At 41.0% G+C, this 25223-nt stretch overlaps 1 protein-coding gene across 1 annotated transcript in view; it reads left to right on the forward strand.

Annotated features, from left to right (window-relative positions):
* Positions 1 to 14202, forward strand: part of WDR36 (WD repeat domain 36) — a 34333-nt gene extending 20131 nt beyond the window's left edge. Inside the window, exons 16-23 of the mRNA XM_080972474.1 lie at positions 1177 to 1256; positions 4660 to 4767; positions 5613 to 5710; positions 8696 to 8838; positions 9149 to 9268; positions 10058 to 10139; positions 12003 to 12190; positions 13188 to 14202. Coding sequence (XP_080828600.1) covers positions 1177 to 1256; positions 4660 to 4767; positions 5613 to 5710; positions 8696 to 8838; positions 9149 to 9268; positions 10058 to 10139; positions 12003 to 12190; positions 13188 to 13337 — 969 coding nt within the window. The 3' untranslated portion in view covers positions 13338 to 14202. The remainder of the gene's footprint in view (positions 1 to 1176; positions 1257 to 4659; positions 4768 to 5612; positions 5711 to 8695; positions 8839 to 9148; positions 9269 to 10057; positions 10140 to 12002; positions 12191 to 13187) is intronic.
* The last annotated feature ends 11021 nt before the right edge of the window (positions 14203 to 25223 follow it).

Consider the following 25223-nt stretch of genomic DNA (forward strand, 5'->3'; position numbering starts at 1 on the left):
ACTGAACTTTCTAAAAGAAGAACAGGAATATGAATTATAATAAATGATGTGAATGGATACAGTTGCTATGTGCTAACTTAGTGTGAAACACTGGATATATTCAAAGCTGAAGAATACTTAGGAAAATGTTTATTTTCCTAAGTATTCTTCAGCTTTGACTATATCCAGTGTTTCAACAACTCAACATTGAAATGCTTTTTTGTTGCTAGTGTAGCTAGAGCATCATCCCAATTCTTTTTTTAAAATATTCATTATAATTTATAAAATATAAAATACAATGATTGCAAGGATATATCAAGTAAATACCTGTTCCTGTAATACCACATATATGTGTGTGAGTTTGTGTGTGTGTGTGTGTATCATGCAGCTACAAATACCAATATTATAAATTCAAAAATTATAACATATTAATATACTGCATAGATAAATGGTTGTAATTAATACAGTGGACGCTTGGGTTGTGAACGTGATCCATGCGGGAGGCACGTTAGCAACCTGCAGCGCCATGTCTGCGCATGCGTGGGTTGCAATTTGGCGCTTCTGCGCATGTGCGCCCGCCGAAACCCAGAAGTAACCCATTCCGGTACTTCCGGGTTTTGACGCAACCTGAAGCGTCTGTAACTCGAGGTATGACTGTATCATATTGTATCTAGTCTTCATGAATTCAGTTAAGGGCTTCCATTTATATTCAAGTTTTCTCTCTTATTTACCATATTTCAGCCATATTAATTCTTTATGCCAACCTTGCTTTTTGCCAGGCTTTCTTTCACTGTTGCTGGTGGCTTTATTATTCCATTTTTGCAACACAACAAACATACAGTGGTACCTCGGGTTACATGCGCTTCAGGTTACAGACACTTCAGGTTACAGACTCTGCTAACCCAGAAGTAGTACCTCGGGATAAGAACTTTGCTTCAGGATGAGAACAGAAATCATGCAGCGGTAGCAGGAGGCCCCATTAGCTAAAGTAGTGCTTCAGCTTAAGAACAGTTTCAGGTTAAGAACGGACCTCCAGAACGAGTTAAGTACTTAACCCGAGGTACCACTGTACTAGCAACAAGTGATAAATTCCCTATTAGCTCCTTACGCTTGACCCATTCATCCAAATATCCTGGTAACATTGTCATAGGAATCTGTGCAGCTGTTACTCAAAAGACAAATCATAATTTTTTGTAGGCTTTCAGTTCTGATGGCCGCTGGCTAATAACGGCAGCTATGGACTGCACCATCAGAACCTGGGATCTGCCATCTGGGTGGTAAGTAAATTTAGAGATTGCAGAGAAACTACTACTTTAATATATTACATGTGTGTACTGACAAAAGAGCACAATCAGTTTTAAAACACACCTTTCTATCTTATTCTTACTATGTATTAAATTTGTATAGCAGCCTTCACCCAAAGATCACTGGGTGGTTCACAACATAAAAATAGAAAACGAACTGGTCTACTTGCAAATATCTTTATTTATTTGCGTTTTATTGCCTTTATGCCTGAGGATTGAATCTGCCCTGCCAAAGGTACACAAGAATGATATCTTGTCATACTCAGTTTCCAGTCTCAGCTGGCAATATATTGAGGCACTTCTTTGCTTCATAGGTAGATGAGGGCTTGAGTTTCTTAAATTTTTATTTTTAATAGAAAATGGTGCTTGCCATGGCTGATGCAGTTTGCAAGAGAAGTCATGTGAGTTGGGGACTCCCCACCCAAGTAACCCAGTGCTTCATCTGCTGTGGGGAAGTGGCACCTAGATGTAATACAGTGCCCCCTTTCCGAAGAAAAATTCTATCATGATGCTAATCACGTGTAGGCTCCGAGTGCGGGGAGGAGAAGGGGCATCCAGCCCACTCGACCAAACAGAATACTATGTCTTATGTTATATGGTAAACGTTCTAACTAAAGTTAGAATGGGCAGCCCCTGAATTTCAGCAGAACTTGACGTTAATCATGCTAACTAATACTTGTTTCATTTTTAAAATCCCTTTCTTTAATTGAAAGTGATTTTTTAATGGCTTAGATGATGGCTAGTAGTCTTTGACTTTTTTAATGGCTTAGATTTAATGGCTAGTAGTCTTTGACTAGTTTTTGTAGTTCTTCTGTATACAACCTGTAATGCATCTCCATCCTTTTTACTGGAACAGGACAGACTTCAGCCTAATGAAGCATTTGTGTTAAAATGGTTTCTCTTGTCTACTTGGCAATCCCAGTTTAGGTGCCCCAAGATTGTGTAATTTGTCATGTCTCATATTCTTTTAATTTCCTCTGTTGGATGTATTAAATCCCATTTCCATATCTAATTTTCCTGTGTTGTTGCCTTTTTGACGTCTTGCCTATAAGCATAACCTAGACTTGTCAGATTTCTTTGAAGTAATCAGCCATTTGAAACATTACATTTTACGACAGGCTGCCCTGTTTGAACTTGTGTTTCTTCTCATTCACCTTAGAATGCACTGACATCTAAATGTTGCAACATTGCCCCACCAAAAAAGTCTCAGAGTTTCTTGTTATCATAACATTTTCCAGATAACAGTATGGCTGTCAAATGGAAATGACAAAATGGTTCTCATACGTCAGAGGAGTTGTCCATATGCAGATTAGTGCATAATGTACTTGTTTTTCCATTTCCTTATGCATACATTGAAACTATACAGTCTGATGATGCAACTCTTGATTTAGTTTGATAGCACTTCAATTTTAATAGGAATGTACCGCAATACTAAACCAGTTACGTTAACTAGCATGACATAATTGGACTAACATTTAAGGTTTCTTATGCCTGCACAGTACATTGCCTTGAGACATATGTAAAAGGCATTTCATAAATTAAAAAAATAATAATATCCAGATCACAAAACCACACACACATTGCAGCTTTTTTTAAAATTTACCTGTACTTGAACTTCCAGTGTTGCTTTCATTCAGATTTATTGTGTGTGTCTCCCTGCTGAAGAGTCCAGTCTGAGTTGGTTCTCCCTTCACCCTTGTATTTGATGCTCTGTGGCTAACTAGGGCAGGAATGAAAAAGGATAGATGTTTTAAAGTTCAAACGGAACTTCAGCCAATTTGCAGGAAGAATAGGACTGATGAGCAGTTGCAGATTGGATTCTTGACCATAATTGCACACTTCTTGAGTTGACAGATTGGGCGGGCGGGCCCACCAAGTGGACACACTTTAAACTGTTTTACTATGATTTGTTTTCATTTGGTCTTACAAGAGTCGGTTCTTTGTTTTCTTCCTTTGAGGCATCTGGCATAGCGACAAAGGGTAAAGGGGTAGCTTTGGTTCCAGATGGTCTGGAATACAGTTGTAGCTGCCAGTCATGCAGTCCTGTGTTTTTGTTGTTGTTGTTGTTGTTTGAAAAGTTTTTATTGTTAAAATAATTCAGCATTAATACACATATATTGCAAATATACAAGCATACATACATTTCATACAATCCTTAAAAATGTTCAAACATACCTACACTCAGTCCCACAGATAATTCCTTTTCCCATCACCATCCACCACCCCTCACCCCACCTTTGTGTTAGACTTCCAGTCTACTCCATTGATGCAGTCCTGTGTTCATCCTACTCATAATGGGCAACGGCACGTCTGATAAAGTTGAGTCATGAGGCTCCACTAGACCCAGTGTATCCAATGCTCCATGGGCAGAACTCTGCTTCTGCAATATTCTCCTCCTCTGTGTCCCCAAAACATGCTCCAGAGGGTCCCCCAACCGCACAGAGGTGATTTCCCTGGGGAGCTGCAGGGAAGAGGAGACAAAAGTCTCCTGCGTTGAATGCCACCCAGTATTTCCCCCCCACCCAATATTTTTGTCATCACATTACATGGCCAGTTTAGTCTATTGGGAACATAAGGGAACGAATTGTGATTCGCCGCAATCACTACAGATTGATTTCCGTATGCTAAAAATCAAACATTACAAACTATCCCCACAATGAGTAAAAAGAGTGACAAACTATGGGGATGCTTGTAGCTAAACTAAAGCATTGTATAAAAGCAAAAGAAAAGAGAAACACCAGATAACTTTTTTTTTAAGTTTAACTTATAACTTATAAATTTTGGGGGGTTTTGAATTTAATCATAATATTTTATTTTTGTTTCGTTAACCGTGATGTAGGACAGTCAACCCAGTCGTACTTAGAAAAGATCATATGTGTTTATCCTTGTATGTTTTTTGTAGATGTCCATGCTTCTTAAATCTAATCCTCTGAACGCTCTGCTCCAACTGTCTGGAGAACTGAAGGGAATAATGTTCTGGCACCTTCTGTCATGCAGAGCACTAAGGGCTGCTGGATCAGTTGCCTCACCTCTGTCCAAGCGAGATCACCAGCCTGAGATCAAGCCTGGCCCAGCGGGATTCAAATGCCCCTTTATTCTGACATTTTCAAATTGATTTCCCATCTCTTCCTTTCCCCACACTCCTGCTCCCTAATATGGCTTCTTTTTTTCGGTTTGTAATCCTGAACACAAGAACTTGCCCTGTCTCCTTTTTTAAAACGTTGCAGTGAACGTCTTTGGGAAGACTATACATTTGTTTGAAAAGCAGAATAAGAAGACTAATAATATAATGACTGGTAGTGGTTTCATGCATTTAATCACTGGTAACTGAACTGTATATCATCTGTTATGTGATGAATTGTTTTTCTCTTTGCAGCCTTGTCGACTGTTTCCTACTAGATTCAGCAGCAATAAGCATTACTATGTCTCCTACGGGAGACTTCTTAGCTTCTTCCCATGTAGATGATCTTGGAATTTACCTGTGGTAAGTCTTCCAGTGGTCTTCTGAGCACGTCCGTTTTTAGAGCAGAACTATAAGACATCAGACTGCCCATTTCTACTGCTGCATTGTTCCATGGCACTTGAGTAAAATGTGCAAGTTCTGCCCTTTGGAAAATTCCCCTGTAACTGCTCCTGCCTCCCAATTAGTTAAGTGTACTGGGACTGTTTTCCTAATATAATGAAATTCCAGACACGTTTGCTTGGAAGCGAGTTCTGTTTATGTCAGTTGAACTTGCTTTACATCAAGTAAGATTTTCCCTCCTCCACGTTTTGACTGTAATCTTTTATCCTATGTCAAAAACAACTTCTGAAATTGTATTTATCTTCAGAACCAGCTTGCCTTATGACATGGTGGGGCTCTGCTGTCCAGAAAGTAAGCTCAAAACGTTATTAGGGGCATCGGGGTAGTTGTTCTTCTTTGGAACCCAGTCAATATTCTTAAGACTGCGAACAATTTAGTTCTAACAAAAACAAAAAAAACCCTTTAATTTAAACTACATTAAATCGAAAACAGTATCATACCAAATAGCTAAATACATAAGAAATACAGTATACATACATTAAAATTTTACAACATAGAAAAAGCTGTTGTATTAATCAACATTTGCATTATATTCTACATAAATAGCAGTATGAGGATTGCATTTAACTTCAAAATGTTCTCTTTCTGGTCTGCCATCTCTCACTCTTAACAACTTAGTTCTATGGCTTACATTAATCACTCATAGTTATAGCAGATAGATCCACAAAGAACATGGCGTGCTTTCTTTCTCCTCTGCCCCCACCCCCAAGCCAAAATAACAATGTCTTCCATCTTGGATTTTACAGGTCTAACCGTTCGCTGTATTCGCTTGTCTCTTTGCGTCCACTTCCACCGGATTATGAGCCTTCTGTAGTAACGCTTCCTGGAACATGTCCAGCTCAAGGTACTAGAGAAGGGAGTTGCTGAGGGTTTTTTTGGCTGTTAGTGTACTTTTTCTGAATCTCTTGTTTGTGTAATCGCAAAGTAACGGCTTGCATACTGCTCCTAGGCCAGTGCAAAGTTGAATTTGTGAAAGATTCTACGCTCCTTTGTGTTCTGAGATATTGTTCAACTTGAAAATCCTATGGCTTTCTAGATGCTTCTAGACTACAACTCCCACCAGTCTTGACCAGCGGCCAGGACTGCAGAGGCTGATGGGACTTGGCATCCAGCAACATCTGGAGAACCACAGGTTCCTCACCCCTGCCCTAGAGTGTGTAACCAGTTGTCCTTACTAATGACCATATATTTGAAGCCATGGGTTGGATCTAATGACATGCTATGTTTAACATTCTGTTTGCAAGCATGTCAGTATATCAAGCCCTCCCCATATGTTCTGTTCGGGGGGGGGGAGGGTTCCAACCCGCATAGAGCCAATTTCACAGAGTGCATGACGCGATTTGTTTGGTGACTCTCACTCTTTATCTAGAGAGCTTTCACTCCAGATAGTGAGTAGCATCATGATCAATAATATTTTTTAAAAAAATTATACCCTGCCCATCTGGCTGGGTTGCCCCAGCCACTCTGGGCGGTTTCCAGCACACATAAAAACATGATAAACCATATCAAAAATTAACAGCAACAATCTGATCCAATATTTTAAAAAATCACAATAACTTGTGAAGTATTATCTGCTTCATTATGCCTTATCTTTCTCCATCAACTAGGATGGGCCAGATAATAATTCGAAACATAAAACAAGTTGAAAATAGCCAAGTAAAATGTGCTATAAAATTGATTGGTCCACATCTTCTCAGCCTCGACTGTCAAAAGGCCAGCCCGAATATAATATAGCCATCAGTTGGCACTTCACAGAATATAGGACAGGCCTACAACCTGAAAATCAACACAGAGAAACAGCAGTATATATGCCAGTATATAGCCTAATTTATGTTAGGCTATATAGGCAACCGTCTAGAGAAAGGAACTTGTCTTGGAATTTGGCAGAGATGCAGTCAAGGTGGTGCTCTCATTTACTCTTGTCGATTATGATAACAAAGGCATTGTCTGAACCATGAAGGTTCCAGCTGTTAGATTAAAACCATTCATGGGATTGTGTTAGGAAGATGATGGAGAGCTGGCATCAACACTGATGTACTGTATGTTTGGTGTCCATTCTATGGCAGGCAGCCCTGTTGAATCATACCAGACGCTTATCTGGTTGAGCACCCGGATTCCCAAAGTGGCCAGCCAGATGCTTATGGGAAGCTCATAAGCAGAACATAGAATCAGAGACCCATAGAGTTGGATGGGATCCTGAGGATCATCTAGTCCAACCCCCGCAATGCAGGAATACATAGCTGTCCCACCCAGGGATCGAACTTGCAACCTTGCATTGTTAGCACCACGCTTTAACCAGCTGAGCTAGCCAGCTGTACCAGCTCACAGCCACGAAGGCCAGCCTCCTCTGAGAGTGCATTGCAGTAATCTAGTATTAAGCAGTTATGTGTGTAAGCTTTCAGAGCAGATAAAAGAAAACGACGACACAGTCCTCAGCTGCTGATGTTAGCAGAGGGTATTTTTGAACCCGTCACAGGCTGCTTTTCCAGGCCCAGCTGCAGATCCAAGAGCATGCTAAGAGTGCAAACTTGAGGGGCTTCCCTTCCACTAGTCAGAGGATCTGTCAACTCAGCACTTCAGTCTTGCAGCGATCCAGGCCCTGCTTTTAAGTATATTTCTAACATGGACAAAATGAGCCACATTTAGATATTTATTTGGTACAAAACACTACAGAAACTACATTCTGCAAGAGGCGTTCCCATGCAATAGGCGAGACACTGGTGAGACACTGGTGTCTAGAGTCCATGCAGATGTCTGGCAGTGCTTCCAGTTGCTGATGGTGCAATCAGCATTCCGATAACTTGGATGAATTCTCCTGAATCATCTGACTTTGTGTAATGGTGAGAAAATGACACAAACAAAATATGTAACGAAACTGGAAGCAATCCAGCTTCCTATCTATCCTGCAGATTCAAGTGTAGGCACTACTTTTGATTCATTCCCTGAAGCAGATTGGCAGCTGTATGTTCTGTGAGTAATACCTTTCAAAAGAGGCATGAAAATGACGTCTTCGTTGCTGCCGATTCTGTGTCGTTCAGGGCACTGGGGGAGCTCCCACAGCTAAGATTTAGCAGCTAAATCAGATGAGATACCCTTTGCCAGCCCCCACAGATGCATTCTAGTTCTTGTACAATTGAATAACTGTGCCTCTTAAAGAGAGGTGGTCAACCTTTTCTGACAAGAAGACCAGATCCTTCTCTCCTTGACCTCTGAAAGGCCAACTTTGACAGATTGGGGGTAGGAGAAAAGCTAGTTAGACAACCAGATACATAGTGCAGGTATGAAACCCTTAGCCAAGGGGACACCATCCATTGTGAGGAATTTCAAGCATGGCTTTCCATTAATGCTACAGGAATGTTCCTCCTTGGCCATCGTCTCTGGCTGTGTTCATCTTGTTATGTTCAATTGCATCTGAATTGTTTCTGTTGTATTTTCTTCACATATTTAACATTATCATATCATCCCAGTCGAAATATATTAAAAAATAAAAAAAATTGTCCCGTAGCACCTTAGAGACCAACTAAGTTTGTTCTTGGTATAAGCTTTTGTGTGCATGCACACTTCTTCAGATACACTGCAATTTTGTGCATGCACACAAAGCTTATACCAAGAACAAACTTAGTTGGTCTCTAAGGTGCTACTGGACAATTTTTTTCTATATTTCGACTGCATCAGACCAACACGGCTGCCTACCAGAATCTAATATCATCCCAATGTGCTTGTGTAATTAACCAGCTGTGTTTATCTGAATGTCATTCAGGATCTACTGTCATTCGAACATTTCCCAACGTTGCTAAACTTTCCCCCCCGTCTGTTACCATTTTTAAAGATGTAGATGTCACAGAAGAAGAAGAAATAAGTGATGAGATGATAGAATACGATTCTCCAGAACAGCTGGGAGAAGCATTAGTGACCCTTTCTATGTTGCCAAAATCTAGATGGAAGAACCTCCTGAATCTTGATATTATAAAGGTAGCACGTTCATGCTATTTTTTAAAAGGTTTCTGACCAGGACCTGTTGCTCTCATTTTACATATTACGTGGTTGTGTTATGTTGAATGCAACAAAGACTTGACAAAATGTCTTCATAGTTTGGGATAACATCTAGGTTGTTTGTAGGGTATACAAATATCAGAACTATTTTACACATAGTCAACCTAGATTTAACACACCAGCTGAGATTCTAACGCTTTCACAGATGGAAAGTTAATACATTTGGTGTTCTTAGGGTTACAGTGTGAATATGGAAATTGTCTGATGATATAAAATATCCCATCCACAGCAAAAGAACAAACCCAAAGAGCCACCAAAAGCCCCAAAATCTGCACCGTTCTTCATCCCCACAATTCCTGGCCTCATACCACAATATGCTTCCATTGAACATGAAAATGGTGGACAACAGGTAAAGAGAAAGCTGATGATACAAAACATCTGCATGTAGTACTTCTCTCTCTCTCTCTCTCTGGATTTATGACTGCCTCTTGGAAGTAATTTCTTATGTAATGGGTGCTAAATCACTGGTGAATTGCAGTAACTGATCTTGGTCCTACTGTATTTTATAGCATTTTTTCCCCTTCGATTCTCTATTCCCACTTACAACATCTTTGATAAAAGCACAGAGTTTTGGCACCTCAACTGCACAATTACTGGGTATTAAAGTGATGATGTAGATAATTATCTGCAATCTAATACTTGAAACTGGTACTTAAATATTGGGCAGCTTCATCATATATAGAAAGAACTTGCTGTTCTGTCATATCTAAGACCGCTTTCTCACTGAGATTTAATCCTAAATACATTGTTAAATATTACATAGATTAACCTCTAGTCCTCATCTATCTTTAGCTTTCTGAAGAGTCCTCGTAGAAATCCTTGTTTTGATTTCTCCAGATGCCCTTTCTTCCATTGTTTTATGTGATGCATGTTTTCCCATGTGCATGCATGTACACACGCATGTCTTCAAAGGAGAAGTGCCTGTGTAAGGATATTCATCTTACTGGGTGAGATTCCTCCTAATTATGCCATTCTTCAATATGGCATTGTAAGTTAGAGTACAGAACTAAATTAATTGAACATTCAAAATCCCCCCTTTTAATTCTCGTAAGGATGTTACATTTAAAATTTCATCTACATATATTTGTAAAAGTTGTCTTTCATGCAATTCAATTGACAACCTTTTTTTATATTTCAGTCAAAAGTAGTAAACCTTGGAGTGCTGGCACAAAAATCTGAGTTCTACCTGAAGCTTGAAGAAGCTCTGATAAACAGTGACTGTAAGTTATACTATGAAATGAATAAATTTGCATCCTGACAAGGTGGAGGGAGAAGGTGTACTTTATTTCCTTTTTCTCCATATATTGTAGTGGTAGTGAATTGGGCTTCTTAAGGCTGGAATAACGTGTCTTCAAAATAGATATTGGGAGGAAAGATACCTTATCTTGGCTTGTTGGGGGATGCAATTTCAGTATGGTACAGTGTGTGTAGAACAATTTAGCTTCTTTAAAAGAGCATTCCCCTAAGGGGACATCAGCTTTACAAATTCTCCCAATATGTTGAACTCGGTATTACACATTACGAAAAGGTTAAATATCTTGGGTCCTCTTAATCTCCATTACTCCCATTAAGTTGTGATGGTGCTGCTACTACGCTTTTGATCCTTATTAAATCATCTGTTCCTGGGATGCCTTGGGAAAGAGTTGACCTGTTAATTGTGGTAACAGTCGAGCTAGTTACAGAAGTCTTTCAAAGCAATACACAGCTAGCATACCCCAGAGCCAATTTCACAATAATTTGACTTTTTGAAGCATTCAGTCCTTTAGGAAATTCCTTTAGGGCATATCAGAATTCCATTGTATAGATCTGACATTGTTTATGTCAGAACTTCTGCCCTGACGAAAGGTTAGCTGAAGGCCTTTTATAAAAAATGCAGGCAAGCAATAGCAGGGAACTGGAATGTGTAAAGTGCTCTGGTTTTAAAGGGTTAATCAAGAAAGCCAGATAGGAAGGAAAACCTAGGTTACTATGACATGGCAGAGAATAAATTCATAAAACTTTTTTATTTAGGGCAGTTTGCAAACCAAGATTCTTTGGTCACTGATAATTTGGAACTACTCCACTACTACTGTTCTGACCAGTGTTTGAAATCAGCTTGGTCCCAGGCTCATTTTGCACTTGGCTTTTGACCACTTGCGACCAAGAGAAAATGCCTGGGCTGTCTCCACCATCTTGAGATCATTGGATCTGGACTGTTTTCACACACTAATACCCCATCCTGTAGAATTGTATCAGATATATTTTTTTATCTGCACAATCGGAATGGATTTCTGGAACCCAGTTGCTTTTTCTCTGTGCAGCCTGAGCAGGAGCAGTCACCATTAAGAAAAAGAGGTTGGAATAGGCCAATATATATATGTGGGCTGTCCCTGGATCAAGTGACTTTCCTTCTTTAAGTTCTCAAAGCTCTTAACCTAGCTCAATGTTGTCATCTGAACTAGCCAGATGTTTAACTGGCTAGTTTCCATTGTTTTTCCATATTGCTGTAGCAACAGCCAATCAATGCCGGCCCTTGCCGCAGCCACCAATAACACGCCAAATAGCCACTGACAATCTCCGACTCACGGCAGCAACCAATCCCACGTCACCGCTATGCAATATCTGTGAATAAGACGAACCCCGATTTTTAACGCAATTTTTCAGGAAACAATCCTAGTCTTATACACGGAAAAGTACGATAAGTGGAGGAGCTCATATGCACAGCTAGAGCCTCCCGCTACCAAAGAGGCAAGGTTTCAAATGGCATGACTTTGGGAAATAGGGATCTTCTTTTTCCCACACAAAAAAAGGGTCAAATAAAATTCCACCAGCTTGTGCTGTTCTCTTAATTGCATAAAATGAACGATTTGGATTATGACCAAATTGTTGAATGATGCAGGGTATAGGATAACTATTTAAAACACAGAGATATATATAGAGGGGGGGAGATATAGATAGATATATAGATTATATAGTATAGATTATATAGAGAGAGATACATACATACAAACACACACACACACACATACATACATATACGCACACACACCCCATTTCTGTAACACTTTCTAGAACTTGTAGCCATACTCTTCCTGTTTTGACAGATAAATCTCCACTCCGTATTCTGAAGGACATGGGGCCATCTAACACAGAGGCGGAACTGAGAGGCTTGTCCCCCGATGGCGGTGGATCTGTTAGGGTGATGCAAAGCTTCCTAAGAATGATTGAGGCCATGCTGACTACAAAATGTGACTTTGAACTGGCTCAGGCATACCTTGCGTTGTTTCTGAAGGTAAGTGTATCATTTGATACAATTGCTAGTGACATTCTGTGCAGCACAGTTTGCTTACCGTAGAAGCCCCCAATTTGAATGCGCTGGGGGGGGGGGGGAGACACACTTGGCACTGAATAAAGAATGACTGACAGCATCCGTTCCTTTTTGCAATAGCATTTCCCCCTACTGAAACTTTCATTCTTGCTGTGTGATAGCACTGCTTGGCCTTACAGTGCTCATCTGAGGGGAGTTACTAATATGAGTTACTTACTTTGATCACAGGTAGGTAGCCGTGTTGGTCTGCCGTAAACAAAATTCCTTCCAGTAGCACCTTAGAGACCAACTAAGTTTGTTATTGGTATGAGCTTTCGTGTGCATGGTATGGGCTTTCGTCTGAAGAAGTGTGCATGCACACGAAAGCTCATACCAATAACAAACTTAGTTGGTCTCTAAGGTGCTACTTAGGGACGCGGGTGGCGCTGTGGGTTAAACCACAGAGCCTAGGACTTGCCGATCAGAAGGTTGGCGGTTCGAATCCCCGCGACGGGGTGAGCTCCCGTTGCTCGGTCCTTGCTCCTGCCAACCTAGCAGTTCGAAAGCACATCAAAGTGCAAGTAGATAAATAGGTACTGCTCCGGCGGGAGCATTTCTGTGCGCTGCTCTGGTTCACCAGAAGCGGCTTAGTCATGCTGGCCACATGACCCAGAAGCTGTACGCCAGCTCCCTTGGCCAATAAAGCAAGATGAGCGCCGCAATCCCAGAGTCGGTCATGACTGGATCTAATGGTCAGGGGTACCTTTACCTTTAAGGTGCTACTGGAAGGAATTTTTTTTTTTTTAAACTTTGATCAGTTTGTGAAACATTGTCATCGTGTTATGGTGGATATTTCCCAACTTTTATTAACTAATAAAAAAGTGATGTGGTGGTTTAACACACTAATCAAGAAATTTAAGAAATGAGTTCCATCAAATTTGATTCATGTATTTATGTAATTCATTTTATGCTTCCATTTCAGTTGCACTTAAAAATCCTTTCATCAGAACCAGATCTGCTGGCAGAACTATCCAGACTGTCACCCCAGCTTGAAGAAATTTGGGTGCATTTACAGACTCTTTTCAACCAAAGCCTTTGCATTTTAAATTACATGAAGACTGCTTTGTTGTAACATTCCTTTTGTTCTATAAGAATGCCCAGTTTAATGTACAAATCAAGTTTAATAATGGATATTTTCTCTCTTAAGTTTCAAAAAGGTAACTGTACAGCTTGACTTGATAACTTTATTTTGTACAAATTCAAACACGAATCTGTGCTACCTTCACAGATAAAGTGTGCTTTTATTATTGTGTAAATGACTGCTGAAACAGTAAAGTTCCCTGTCAAAAATTAAGAATATTCAATATGGCAAAACACTCAATATGCAGTTATAAATCTAAATAAATTTTAAGAGGTGATGTCTGATGAATTATTTGGGAACATTGATGCTGGACAGGTGTGGTCCTAGTCACTACCTAGCGGTAGACTATGTAAGAGTAGGATAATAAAAATGGTAAAGATGCAAAATTCTGTGTGCTGAAAAACACTTTTTGTATATTGAACAGATGTCTGCAATAGCTGCAAAATTTAAATTTCTTTAATGACTAACAAATGTAATGTTGTGCATCACCTTAAACCAATTTGGATGTTTTCATGAATTCTAGACATCACAGAATGCAGCATAAACTTGCCATATAAGCTATATTATGCAAGTTTCAATTAAATGTTACGTAACTGCAAGAAGTTAGGTTACTGGGAACTAGGCAGAGGACCTTCTCAGTAGTGGCACCCACCCTGTGGAACACCCTCCCAACAGATGTCTGGGAGCTAAATAACTATGCAACTTTTAAAAGACATCTGAAGGCAGCCCTGTATAGGGAAGTTTTTAATGTTCGATGTTTTGTTTTGCTTTTATATTTGTTGGAAGCCACCCAGAGTGGCTGAGGCAACCCATTCTGATGGGCAGGGTACGAATAATAAAATTGTTATTCTTATTATTCTTGTGTGTTTACTAATTCAGTCCATTATTCATAAACTAAAAAGGCCATTAGAATTTCAACAATGGAAGGTACTTTGCCTTTTTAAACTTTTCACTGGATATTGATTTAGTAATACAAAAATACTGTTTGGAAACAATATTGAAAACCCAGCTCTAGAATTACACAGAATTCTATTTACAGTGGAAAAACAACTTTTGCTGCATTTAAAATTTAATGGCAAGGCAGACAGGATTTTGTGCAAGATTTAGGGGGTCCTTAAAAGTGTGGAGCCCAGGGCATTTTCCCTAAGTTTAAGTCAAAGCACTGATTATAATCCAGACACCATGGGAAGAGCCTTCTCAGGCAGGGCCAATACTAACCAGATTAGAGTAGCCACAAACTTTGATCAAATGTCTTTAGATCTTTTTGCACCTAACAAATTGGATTGTCATGCTTGTGAATAGAACCTGGAAATAAATGGGTCTTGTTAGTCAAGGCTTAATTTCAAGGGCTGTTTTCTAAACTGGACCAAGTTTGGATCTAAGCCAATGGTTACAAATTGTAGTAAGCTGATAAGACGAATGTTGAATAAAGAAGAAGAAAAACTTGTGCATAATTCTTTGAATAAACTTTAATCATATTTAGGCACTTGTTCTAGGAAGTACTTGGTGAGGGCCATTATTTTAATACTTTACCTTCAGAATAGTAACTTGGAAATGGCCTTTGTGAAACTTGTAACTAGAAATTGTTACATTTTGTGCCATTTTGTTACAGTTGAAGGGGCAAGACTTTCTTAGACTATCTTTTTAGCTACAATTTTGGTTCAGTGTCCTGTGTTCAACTATATGTCAGTGATAAACATCAGGAGCACAGCAGCTTCAATGCTCAACGCGTGTTGGTGGTCCTACTCAACATTTTATGAAGAAATATGTGAAATCTTGTCCGAGGGATGAATGGCTCAGGAAAATGATATTTTGGTTTTTTAATTTTATATTCTTTATAAAAAGTACAAAATTGCAAGTGCACAGAGTAAGAGAAGACACAAAGAAGAAGAAACAAGAAATAGTAGCCAGGTAGAAACCAAAATAGAACAAACGAAAGGATAATGTATATACATTACAAAAAGGGGGGAAATTGCTATTGCAGTTAACCAGATCTGAACCTAATATGGTATTTATAAAAAACATAATATGGTATTTCCCTTCAGGGAAATAATATTTTGGTTGTTGTTTTTTTCACTTGGTTGCCAGTTCATAATACTGTGTCTAGGCAGGGATGCAAAAACATTTGTAAATCCTGAAAGTCAGCCTGATCATCTCAAGGCATAGGTTGGCATGCCCAGAGTGACTTTTGAACATGAAAATAACATGTCTGGCATCAGTATATGTTTTTTTGGGGTGGGGATGGATAGCCCTGCATCACTTAGTTAGCCATGGTTTGGCTTAGTGTTTCACTCTAGCCCAACCTTGTGGTTCAGCTCTCTCCAGACTAATTGTGAGCTGTAGCCAAGGTTTGTCCTGTGGTTTATGACTCACAATTTGGGAAAACTAAACCGTGAACCCAGATTTAGTCCACACACTAAGCCATACTTTGATTTAGTGCAGCACATCAGTAGTACAATTGAGAAAGGAGCAAAGTGGCCACAATGGTCTCTCTTGGTTTGGTATTGCATGATGGGTGAAGCAGTTGGTGTAAATATCTGAAAATTCCACCAACCATGTAGAAAATGAAATAATTTGTGATTTGGTTTTACCTAGCAATTGATTTGGGCATTTTAAATGGCTGCTTTCTCTGGGCTTCACTTTCTTTCTGCTCTTTAGCCATAATGTGTAATGGAGGGTTCTAAAATATGATTGGCATCATCTTTGGCCCTCTTTTGATGCCAGTTAAAAACATTTTTATTGTTGTGGGGAGTAATGTTGCTGGAGATACTTTTGTCATTGGCTGCTGTATTATTTTATGTCTCTTAATGGTAAATTATTTTCTTTAGCTATAGCTTTTTAAATGGTTACCCACTCTGGGATCACAAAAGATGAAAGGTGGAATATAAATCTAAACAAAACGTTGCCCTGAATCCCATAATGCACCGCCATCGAACAAAAGGAATCTTTGAAGTGTTGTCAATTAAAGACTAGAGAAAGCAGAAAAGCCTGCTCATCGAGGGAAAAGCAAAGTATTAGCATACTTCATATGTCAACCCCCTGAGCAGTTTCTTTCCAAACTGAATGATTTGAGTCTCTTCCACTGCGGCTACTAAGAATTTCTAACCCTTGTGTACTGTTAGCTCTCCTTTGTCTTTTTCCTTGGCTCTGGAAAGGTGCCCACTATTCTGCAATAAAAGTACAAATTGAGCGGTACAGAAGTGCAGAGTTGAGAATAAGAGCTTTAAGAGCTCTTCCCTCAGGACATCAAAAAATACTTTTATGAGTAGTCTTTAGGGAAAGGCCACACACTAAATGGATATGGAAATTAAATTTCCATTATATCCTAAAAGTGAAGGCTGACTATAGTGCTCTCATCACTGAGTGAAAATGAGTATCATGGTGACAAGATCTTTATCTGGGCTTCAAAGGAATCTCTTTGCGAATGCCATTATGGAACTGAATAGGCAATTATGAGGGGAAGGGAATGTTCCAAACAGTGCTTTTTAAAATGGGTACTAATTTGTGAATAAAGTGATAACCCATCTCGCCAAATATGACAGCAAGTAGTATCTTTGTTAAAATAGTGGGGTCATGTGCTGAATTTGAAGTTGGTTGCATTAGATTAGAGAACTGGGCAAAAACAAACAAGATGAATTTTAACAGGGAGAAATGTAAAGTATTGCACTTGGGCAAAAAAAAAGAGAGGCACAAATACAAGATGGGTGACACCTGGCTTGAGAGCAGTACATGTGAAAAGGATCTAGCAGTCTTGGTTGACCACAAACTTGACATGAGCCAACAGTGTGACGCGGCAGCTAAAAAAGCCAATGCAATTCTGGGCTGCATCAATAGGAGTATAGCATCTAGATCAAGGGAAGTAATAATGCCACTGTATTCTGCTCTGGTCAGACCTCACCTGGAGTACTGTGTCCAGTTCTGGGCACCACAGTTCAAGAAGGACACTGACAAACTGGAACGTGTCCAGAGGAGGGCAACCAAAATGGTCAAAGGCCTGGAAACGATGCCTTATGAGGAACGGCTAAGGGAGCTGGGCATGTTTAGCCTGGAGAAGAGGAGGTTAAGGGGTGATATGATAGCCATGTTCAAATATATAAAAGGATGTCACATAGAGGAGGGAGAAAGGTTGTTTTCTGCTGCTCCAGAGAAGCGGACACGGAGCAATGGATCCAAACTACAAGAAAGAAGATTCCACCTAAACATTAGGAAGAACTTCCTGACAGTAAGAGCTGTTTGACAGTGGAATTTGCTGCCAAGGAGTGTGGTGGAGTCTCCTTCTTTGGAGGTCTTTAAGCAGAGGCTTGACAACCATATGTCAGGACTGCTCTGATGGTGTTTCCGGCTTGGCAGGGGGTTGGACTCGATGGCCCTTGTGGTCTCTTCCAACTCTATGATTCTATTATTCTATGGTATCCAAGCAGCTCTCCTTGAAAGCGGTTGCTAGGACCAGGTGCGTTCCACAGTAATGTGGTTGGACCATGAAAGCACAGAAGGGGTGTCTGGCATAGAATTCAGGACTCTTGGAATCAGTCCTTTAACAAAACAAAACAAAAACTTGAAAGGTGTGGTCAGGACCTGATGAATCAGAAGGAAGGAGGGCTGAACAGGCTGTCCATTCATTGCTCAAGAGAGTGTAGCCAGTGGGCAAATGCAAAAAGGGCACAATTTGTTTAAATGAGTTGAGATATACGTTCTTAAGGCATGTGGTACACACATAGACCGAATCTTCCATTTTGACTTGATTCCGTAAATTGACTTTGTTCCCATTCCCAGTTGATTGAGCAAGGTAGGGGTTGATTAACAGCCTTCACTGCATGGGCGTAACCAGGATTTTTTTGGGGGGGCAGAACCAACGTGATTGGTCAGTTAGTTAAGTACAGACAGAGGGCACAAGGAGAAGGGGACAACAGAGGACGAGATGGTTGGACAGTGTTCTCAAAGCTACCAGCATGAGTTTGACCAAACTGTGGGAGGCAGTGGAAGACAGGAGTGCCTGGTGTGCTCTGGTCCATGGGGTCACTATGAGTCGGACTCGACTAAACGACTAAACAACAACACCTCAGAAGTTGAACAGAATCCGTTCCGGAAGCCCATTCGACTTCTGAAAAGTTCAGAAACCAAGGAGCAGCTTCCAAATGCGCAGGCGCGCTGGAAACAATAGCGGAAGCCGCGTTGGACATTCGGCTTCCAAAAAAAGTTCGGAAACCGGAACACTCACTTCCGGTTTCCAATTGTTTGGGATCCAAAACGTTCGACTTCCAAGGCGTTTGGGAGCCGAGGTACGACTACTGCTATTGTTTTACTTGACTGCATCTTTTATGGATTGAGTTCTTCCTGCTGACACAATGTGAGAGTGCCAGTCAAGATGTCAAAATGAAAACAAACATTAAAGGGACATAGAATGAAATAGGCTTTTAACATATTTTCCTTAAACACCGTGGTCTGCATTTGTATGATGTGCTAAAACCATAGTTTAGTGCTACAAGAATGGACCTCTGGCTTGTACACTCCTTTTTCCAGCCTAGCTGGGCAGGAGGAGATCAGGAGGCCCGAATGATAATAATTTACCAAAAGGTTTAATCGCAGCATATAGAATATTACTGTGCAAATTAATATGGAGCTGTTATGTGAATAGTATTTTTTTTTCATTCCCACAATTTCTGACTTCGAAATATTTTTGGATTCCACTTGTACATACATTGATAATACATTCCCCACTATTACATAGCTCTCCCCTCTTCAGTATCAATGACTCAGTTTCAGGAGCCTGAAAATGACTTTTTAATGGAAAAGCCAGATCTGCCTGTACTTCAAATATTTGAACTATTCTTGCTTCTTCATATATGTACTGTATTTAATTTATTAGGTTTGACCTGAATGAATAAATCTTGTTCGGAAGACGGCCTAGCAAGCAAACAACCCAGCGGTTAGTAAATGCTGTTCTTGGATTCTCCCTTATTCTCTATTTACTCTCTGTCCAAGCCAAGATTTTAAAACCCAGCGTTTATTAATATGTGTCGTTCAGAAAGGCAGAACATGCAGGGCTTAGCCAAATGAGGGTTCTGCCAAAGCTAGTTTTCAAGAATATTCTTCTGATTTTAGTTTTAAATAAAGATGATTCTGACTTGGAAAGGCTGCTTTGCAATAAATTTAAAACAGAAATGTGCAGCTATTCGTTTAAAAAGAAAAAAATCAAATGAAACAGGACAGATGGGGAAATTGGCTAGAAATCTTGAGTTGTTGAAGTTCGGGTCAGTTTTCCTTGGCGTTCCTTCGACTGGAATGAGGTGCTGATTCAGCAAAATAGTTCAGCTCGCCACTGCTCAAGAACAACATAACCAACTCTTCCTTTGTTTCTATCAGCTGACTTCTCCCCACCTGATGCCTTTCCCCAACTTTTTTTTTGTCATACCCTTCTACCCAAAGTCATATTTGCTAGATCATGGCCTGTGTTGTTGTCCTCAACCCTATCTGGTCGACTGAATTGCTGTTGCTCTACATATGCCATTGTAAAAAGGTAAAGGTACCCCTGCCCGTACGGGCCAGTCTTGCCAGACTCTAGGGTTGTGCGCTCATCTCACTCTATAGGCCGGGAGCCAGCGCTGTCCACAGACACTTCCGGGTCACGTGGCTAGCGTGACAAGCTGCATCTGGTGAGCCAGCGCAGCACACGGAAACGCCGTTTACCTTCCCACTGGTAAGCGATCCCTATTTATCTACTTGCACCCGGGGGTGCTTTCGAACTGCTAGGTTGGCAGGCGCTGGGGACCGAACGACGGGAGCGCACCCCGCCGCGGGGATTCGAACCGCCGACCATGTGATCGGCAAGTCCTAGGCGCTGAGGTTTTACCCACAGCGCCACCCGCGTCCCACTATATCCCATTGTAGTAGCATGCAAAACAGTGCTCACAGCTGTGTGTTTTGACCATGTGATACAAGCACTGAAACTAAGGATTCACTTCACTTTCCTCTTCTTCTTCTTCTTCTTCTTCTTCTTCTTCTTCTTCTTCTTCTTCTTCTTCTTCTTCAAGTTAATTTTGTATGTGCACTAGAAAGGAAGATAAGAAGCAAACCATACACCACTGCCCCCAAGTGGGAGCCAGCGTACAGCTTCCGGGTCACGTGGCCAGCATGACTAAGCTGCTTCTGGCAAACCAGAGCAGCGCACGGAAATGCTGTTTACCTTCCCGCCAGAGCGGTACCTATTTATCTACCGTATTTTTCACTCCATAAGGCGCACCGGACCATAAGGCACACCTAGTTTTTAGAGGGGGAAATCAAGAAGAAAAAAATCTTGTCCGCTTCTCCCAGAGCTGCTGGGGCTGGAGCCGCTCGCTGTCTTGGCTTCTTTAGCCGCGTGCAGCCCCTCTGGCAGGGATAGGCTGCGCGCGGCTATGGCTTCTTTAGCCCCGTGCAGCCTCTCCCAGCTGGAGAGGTTGTGCACGGCTAAAGAGGAAGCCATGCACGGATTTGGCTGCGTGCAGCTATTCCTGAAGCCTATGGAGCGCAGCGCGAGTTCCCGCTGCGCTCCGCAGGCTTCGGGTTCCTTTTGCTGAAGCCGGGAGAGCAAGACTCTCCTGGCTTCAGCGAAAGGAACCTGAAGCCTGTGGAGCACAGCGGGAACTCGCGCTGCACTCTGAAGGCTTCAGGCAGCTATCCCTGAAGTCAGGAGAGCGAGAGGGGTTGGTGCGCACCAACCCCTCTCGCTCTCCAGGCTTGAGCGAAAGCAACGCGAAACCAAGGAGCGCGGAGGGAGCACTCCCTCTGCGCTTCGGAGGCTTCGCGTTGCTATCGCTGAAGCCAAGGAGCCTGCATTCGCTCCATAGGACACACACACATTTCCCCTTAATTTTTGGAGGGGGGAAAGTGCATCCTATAGAGCGAAAAATACCGTACTAGCACTTTGACGTGCTTTCGAACTGCTAGGTTGGCAGGAGCAGGGACCGAGCAATGGGAGCTCACCCCGTCGTGAGGATTCGAACTGCCAACCTTCTGATCAGCAAGCCCTAGGCTATGTGGTTTAACCCACAGTGCCACCCATGTCCCTTTCCTCAAAATATACGAACAATTATATCATGCAACAAAATAACTAATTCTTTGGTGGGGTGCACATAGGAGATTTGTATTTTATTGTTGTACACCACCCTGATATGTTATCATGCGACTGTATAGAAATGTTTTTATCAATTAACCCCCCCCCCCTTTATAAAAATAGATTCCTTTAAAACTGAAGAAAGACAGGAAATAAATGGAAGAAATAAATATTGGCTTGATGTAATATATATTTAAGTGGCTTTTAGCAATGGTTTTCGATGCATTACACAAATACAATTAAAGTCATTTACCAAAATCATTAGAAGCCAACACTAAAAATTGCAGTATTTTTATCTGTTCTCTGCCATTATGCATAATAAGCCCAGGAAAAGATACTGCATATTTTATAAGCTCTGGTTTTGAAAAAGAAATAATTTGCATTTAAATTATTTAAAAGTAGTCTATTTTGAAAATAAATGGGTGGGTTTTGTTTCACTGATAAGCCAGAAAAAAAATTCCCCCCATCTTTTCAGTAGTGCAAGATCACAAGAATGATGAGGATTTTAAAAGGAAGAAACTATGGATAATTGTATATTCTCCCCAAAGGGGGAATCAGGGACTTTCAACAGGAAAATAATAGGGCAGGTGCAAGATGGAAGTGGTTTACCTCTTGATCCACAGTCAGTTGTTAAGCTATTGGCGCAAGAACCTAACATGACTTCTGCATAAATCAACGGAAGTGGTGATTATTCTTTGTAGCCCAAGCTGCAAAAGAGTGAAAGCTGCAACTCTAAGCTGACCAAGCTGCAAGCTTCATTGTACACAGTGGGACTGACTTCTGGGTCAATGAGCCCAGGATTGTGTGGCCTGAAGCTCTTCTGACCTGCGCCAGTCTTGTCCTTTCAAAAATCTCTATGAACAACTGCTGAACGACATGCATTGAGGATTCCCTGGTTGGATAAGCCAATACTCTTCCATCCTACATGAGGAATTGCTTTAGATCACTGTACTGGCTCAGGTTCTGGAAGGATCGATGAGCTATGGGTATTTAGCCAAGGTAGTGCCATTCTGAGGTTTTCATACAGGGCGAAACATTTCATTTTCCTTTCCAGGCACAAATGCATTGTTTTATTTGTTTAGGCCATTTCTACACCCTATCTCTCAGCAGTATACATAAAGTTAGAACAGCAGCAAATATCACAAAAATAGACCATAAATCCATTAATACAAATTACTAATAAATGTATACATATAGGACTAAAAGGGAAAGAAAAGGAAAATTTGGTTCTATTAGCCCGTGTCTCTTGCACTAGCAGAATGGGAGTGTTGGTTGCAGCCCATTACTTGGAAGTTTGCCCCAATGAAACTCATGAGATATGCTTCTAAGTTATATATTTAAGCTTGCAATGCAAGGTAATGAATAATAATAAAAAAAATGAGTAGGGTCACAGGCAATGGGAGAGAAAATTCAGACAAATACACGGTAATAGTTTCTTTAGCTTTGCTGTGCTTGAAAATTCAGCTGGAATGAGACATTTGCCTTTTGCGAATGAAGATTTTATGTCTGTATCAGCATGGGGAAGATAGCCTTCCTGCTAATGTGTTTGACACCTCTGCTTTATATAATTTCTAAAGAGCTGAAGTATCTATTAGCTACTGCATGCTTATATTCCAGCTTGACCTCAATGTGTCAAAACACAAACAATACCATTTCATGGTTTATAAAAGCAGTTTGTTATTTGTCCCTTGCACACCAGGCTAGCTACAACTGATAGCATACTCCATTTGCCAGTGTTTAAGCCATTGGTGTGATGCTATTACCAGGAAATGTTTAATCTCTTTTAATCACTCTAATTCTTTTGTTGTGATTGTGATTATATAGGAAATAAACATTGGACCTTTGAGAAAGTTGGTCTCCTCACAGCTTTATTTCATACAGCCTTCAGTTCAAGTAACATAATAGTGCAGAACAAGGCCATTCTGTTGCTGGCGGTGAATATGTGATGCAGTTTAAAGATGGCAAATTTGGGGAAACTTTTGTCCAAAGTTCACTGCTCCTGGGTAATCATACAGAGAAGACAGGTGACAATGGCTGCTACTGCTTGGGGTGAGTGGTAGGCTCTTGCATAGCCATTAAGCCTACAGTGTTGCCACCATAGGGAGTCGTTCAAGGACCAATGGCCTATGCATGGGACTCTTGAATCTCAAAGCTGTGGGTTCAAGCCCCACGTTGAGCAAAATATTCCTGCATTGCAGGACGTTGGAACCGACGACCCGTGTGGTCCCCTTCCAACTCTACAGTTCTATTATTTCAGGTAACAGAACCAACCATTTCCTAGAATGCCTTTTGTTTTGCCACTGCCTCCTTCATCCCATCAACTTCACATTTGTTTCATTTGGGGTTTTGTTGTTGTTGTTGATATCAGTATGGTTAATGTAGACCTGTGCTTGGTTTAATACACCAGTAGTAGCTGTGAGCAGAGTCAGAAGACAGTGAGCTATGGTCCCTTACCCCAACTTTGCTTGTTCCTTATGGCAAAGCCATGGGCAACATGCAGACGCCAAGCTCTGATGGGTTATTGTGGCAGCGGCACAGGACCGAGTGTGAGAAGAATGGAAAATAAAGAGTTGCGATTGGGTGCTTATTCACCTTGTGAATAGGTGCCACCATCCATATACTCCTCCATTCTGTATGCCTTTGTCAGTTCTCCACTCTCTTAATAATACTCCACATGGGCTATTGGAGATTCACCTGCAATGCTCCCACTGCTCACTTCTTACTGATTGTGCTGATATTGCTCCACCAGTGGTAGTTAAGTACTGGTGCCACTGCCTGCTAGTTCAGCAGCACGGGTTTCTTCTGGTGGTGTATCTTTGTGTTCTGCCATTATGGGAGAACTTACGAATCTTTTTATTCCTCTCCACTGTGTGTAACGCGGATTAGTATCGCTGAACCAGCCCCGCCTGTTTGTTGTTGTTATGTGGTTTTAAAGTGTGAACCCGCAAGAGGGATTTGGAGTGGGTTAGAAATATTTTTTTTTTAAAAATGAAATGAAAATACACTCCGAGGCAATTCCCTCTGCACCCTCCAGGACCACTTCTTGCAGGTGTCCTGGAGATTCATCAGAGCAGCTTTTCAGGTGGAACAGTCAGCTATGGGGTGGAGAAGCAATTGGCAAAACTCTCCTGCTTCTCTTCAGCCAGCATATGGAAGTGTCTCACTCCAAACTACAAGCTGTAATGTGGTTTGTGCTATGGTTAATTGCTCATGGTTTGTCTGGGAATGCAAAAACACGAGTCCAGATTCAGGTGATACAGTAAGCCAAACTATGTCTCAGCTCAGTGCAGCAGGTAAATCTATCCAGAATCTATCCAGAAGCCCACATTTCCTCACACTTACTAAGCTAAGTTTTGGCTTAGTTTTGGCTTAGCAAACCAGACTTAATATGCCACTTTTAAACCTGAAAGCATTTTTCTGCAGTTTTGGTTTGAAAGTTGGAGGAAGCATGGAGGAAACTCAGGTTCATGATCTGCGATTGCCCATTTATATATATGATGGATTTGTCAGCACTGTGGTCACTGTTGCCTTTAATCTCACAGCAGATTGTGGGCACCATTTAAATTCAGAACCCTCTCCCTATTTGATTTTGTGACACATGGCTCTGTATGTCTACAACGTACAAGGTGACAGCACCTCACACAGGGGGTGGCAGCTGACCTCTCCAACATAAATGTGTCTCAGCATATCTGGAATTCTGAGGCTATAACGATAAATCACCTTATCAGTACAAAGGAATGCCTAAATACTAGTAACGGAATATTAATGTTGCCTTGCTGAAACTA

This window comes from Podarcis pityusensis, assembly GCF_964106645.2.
Source record: "Podarcis pityusensis genome assembly, chromosome: 11".
In the NCBI taxonomy this organism is placed as follows: Eukaryota; Metazoa; Chordata; class Lepidosauria; order Squamata; family Lacertidae; genus Podarcis; species Podarcis pityusensis.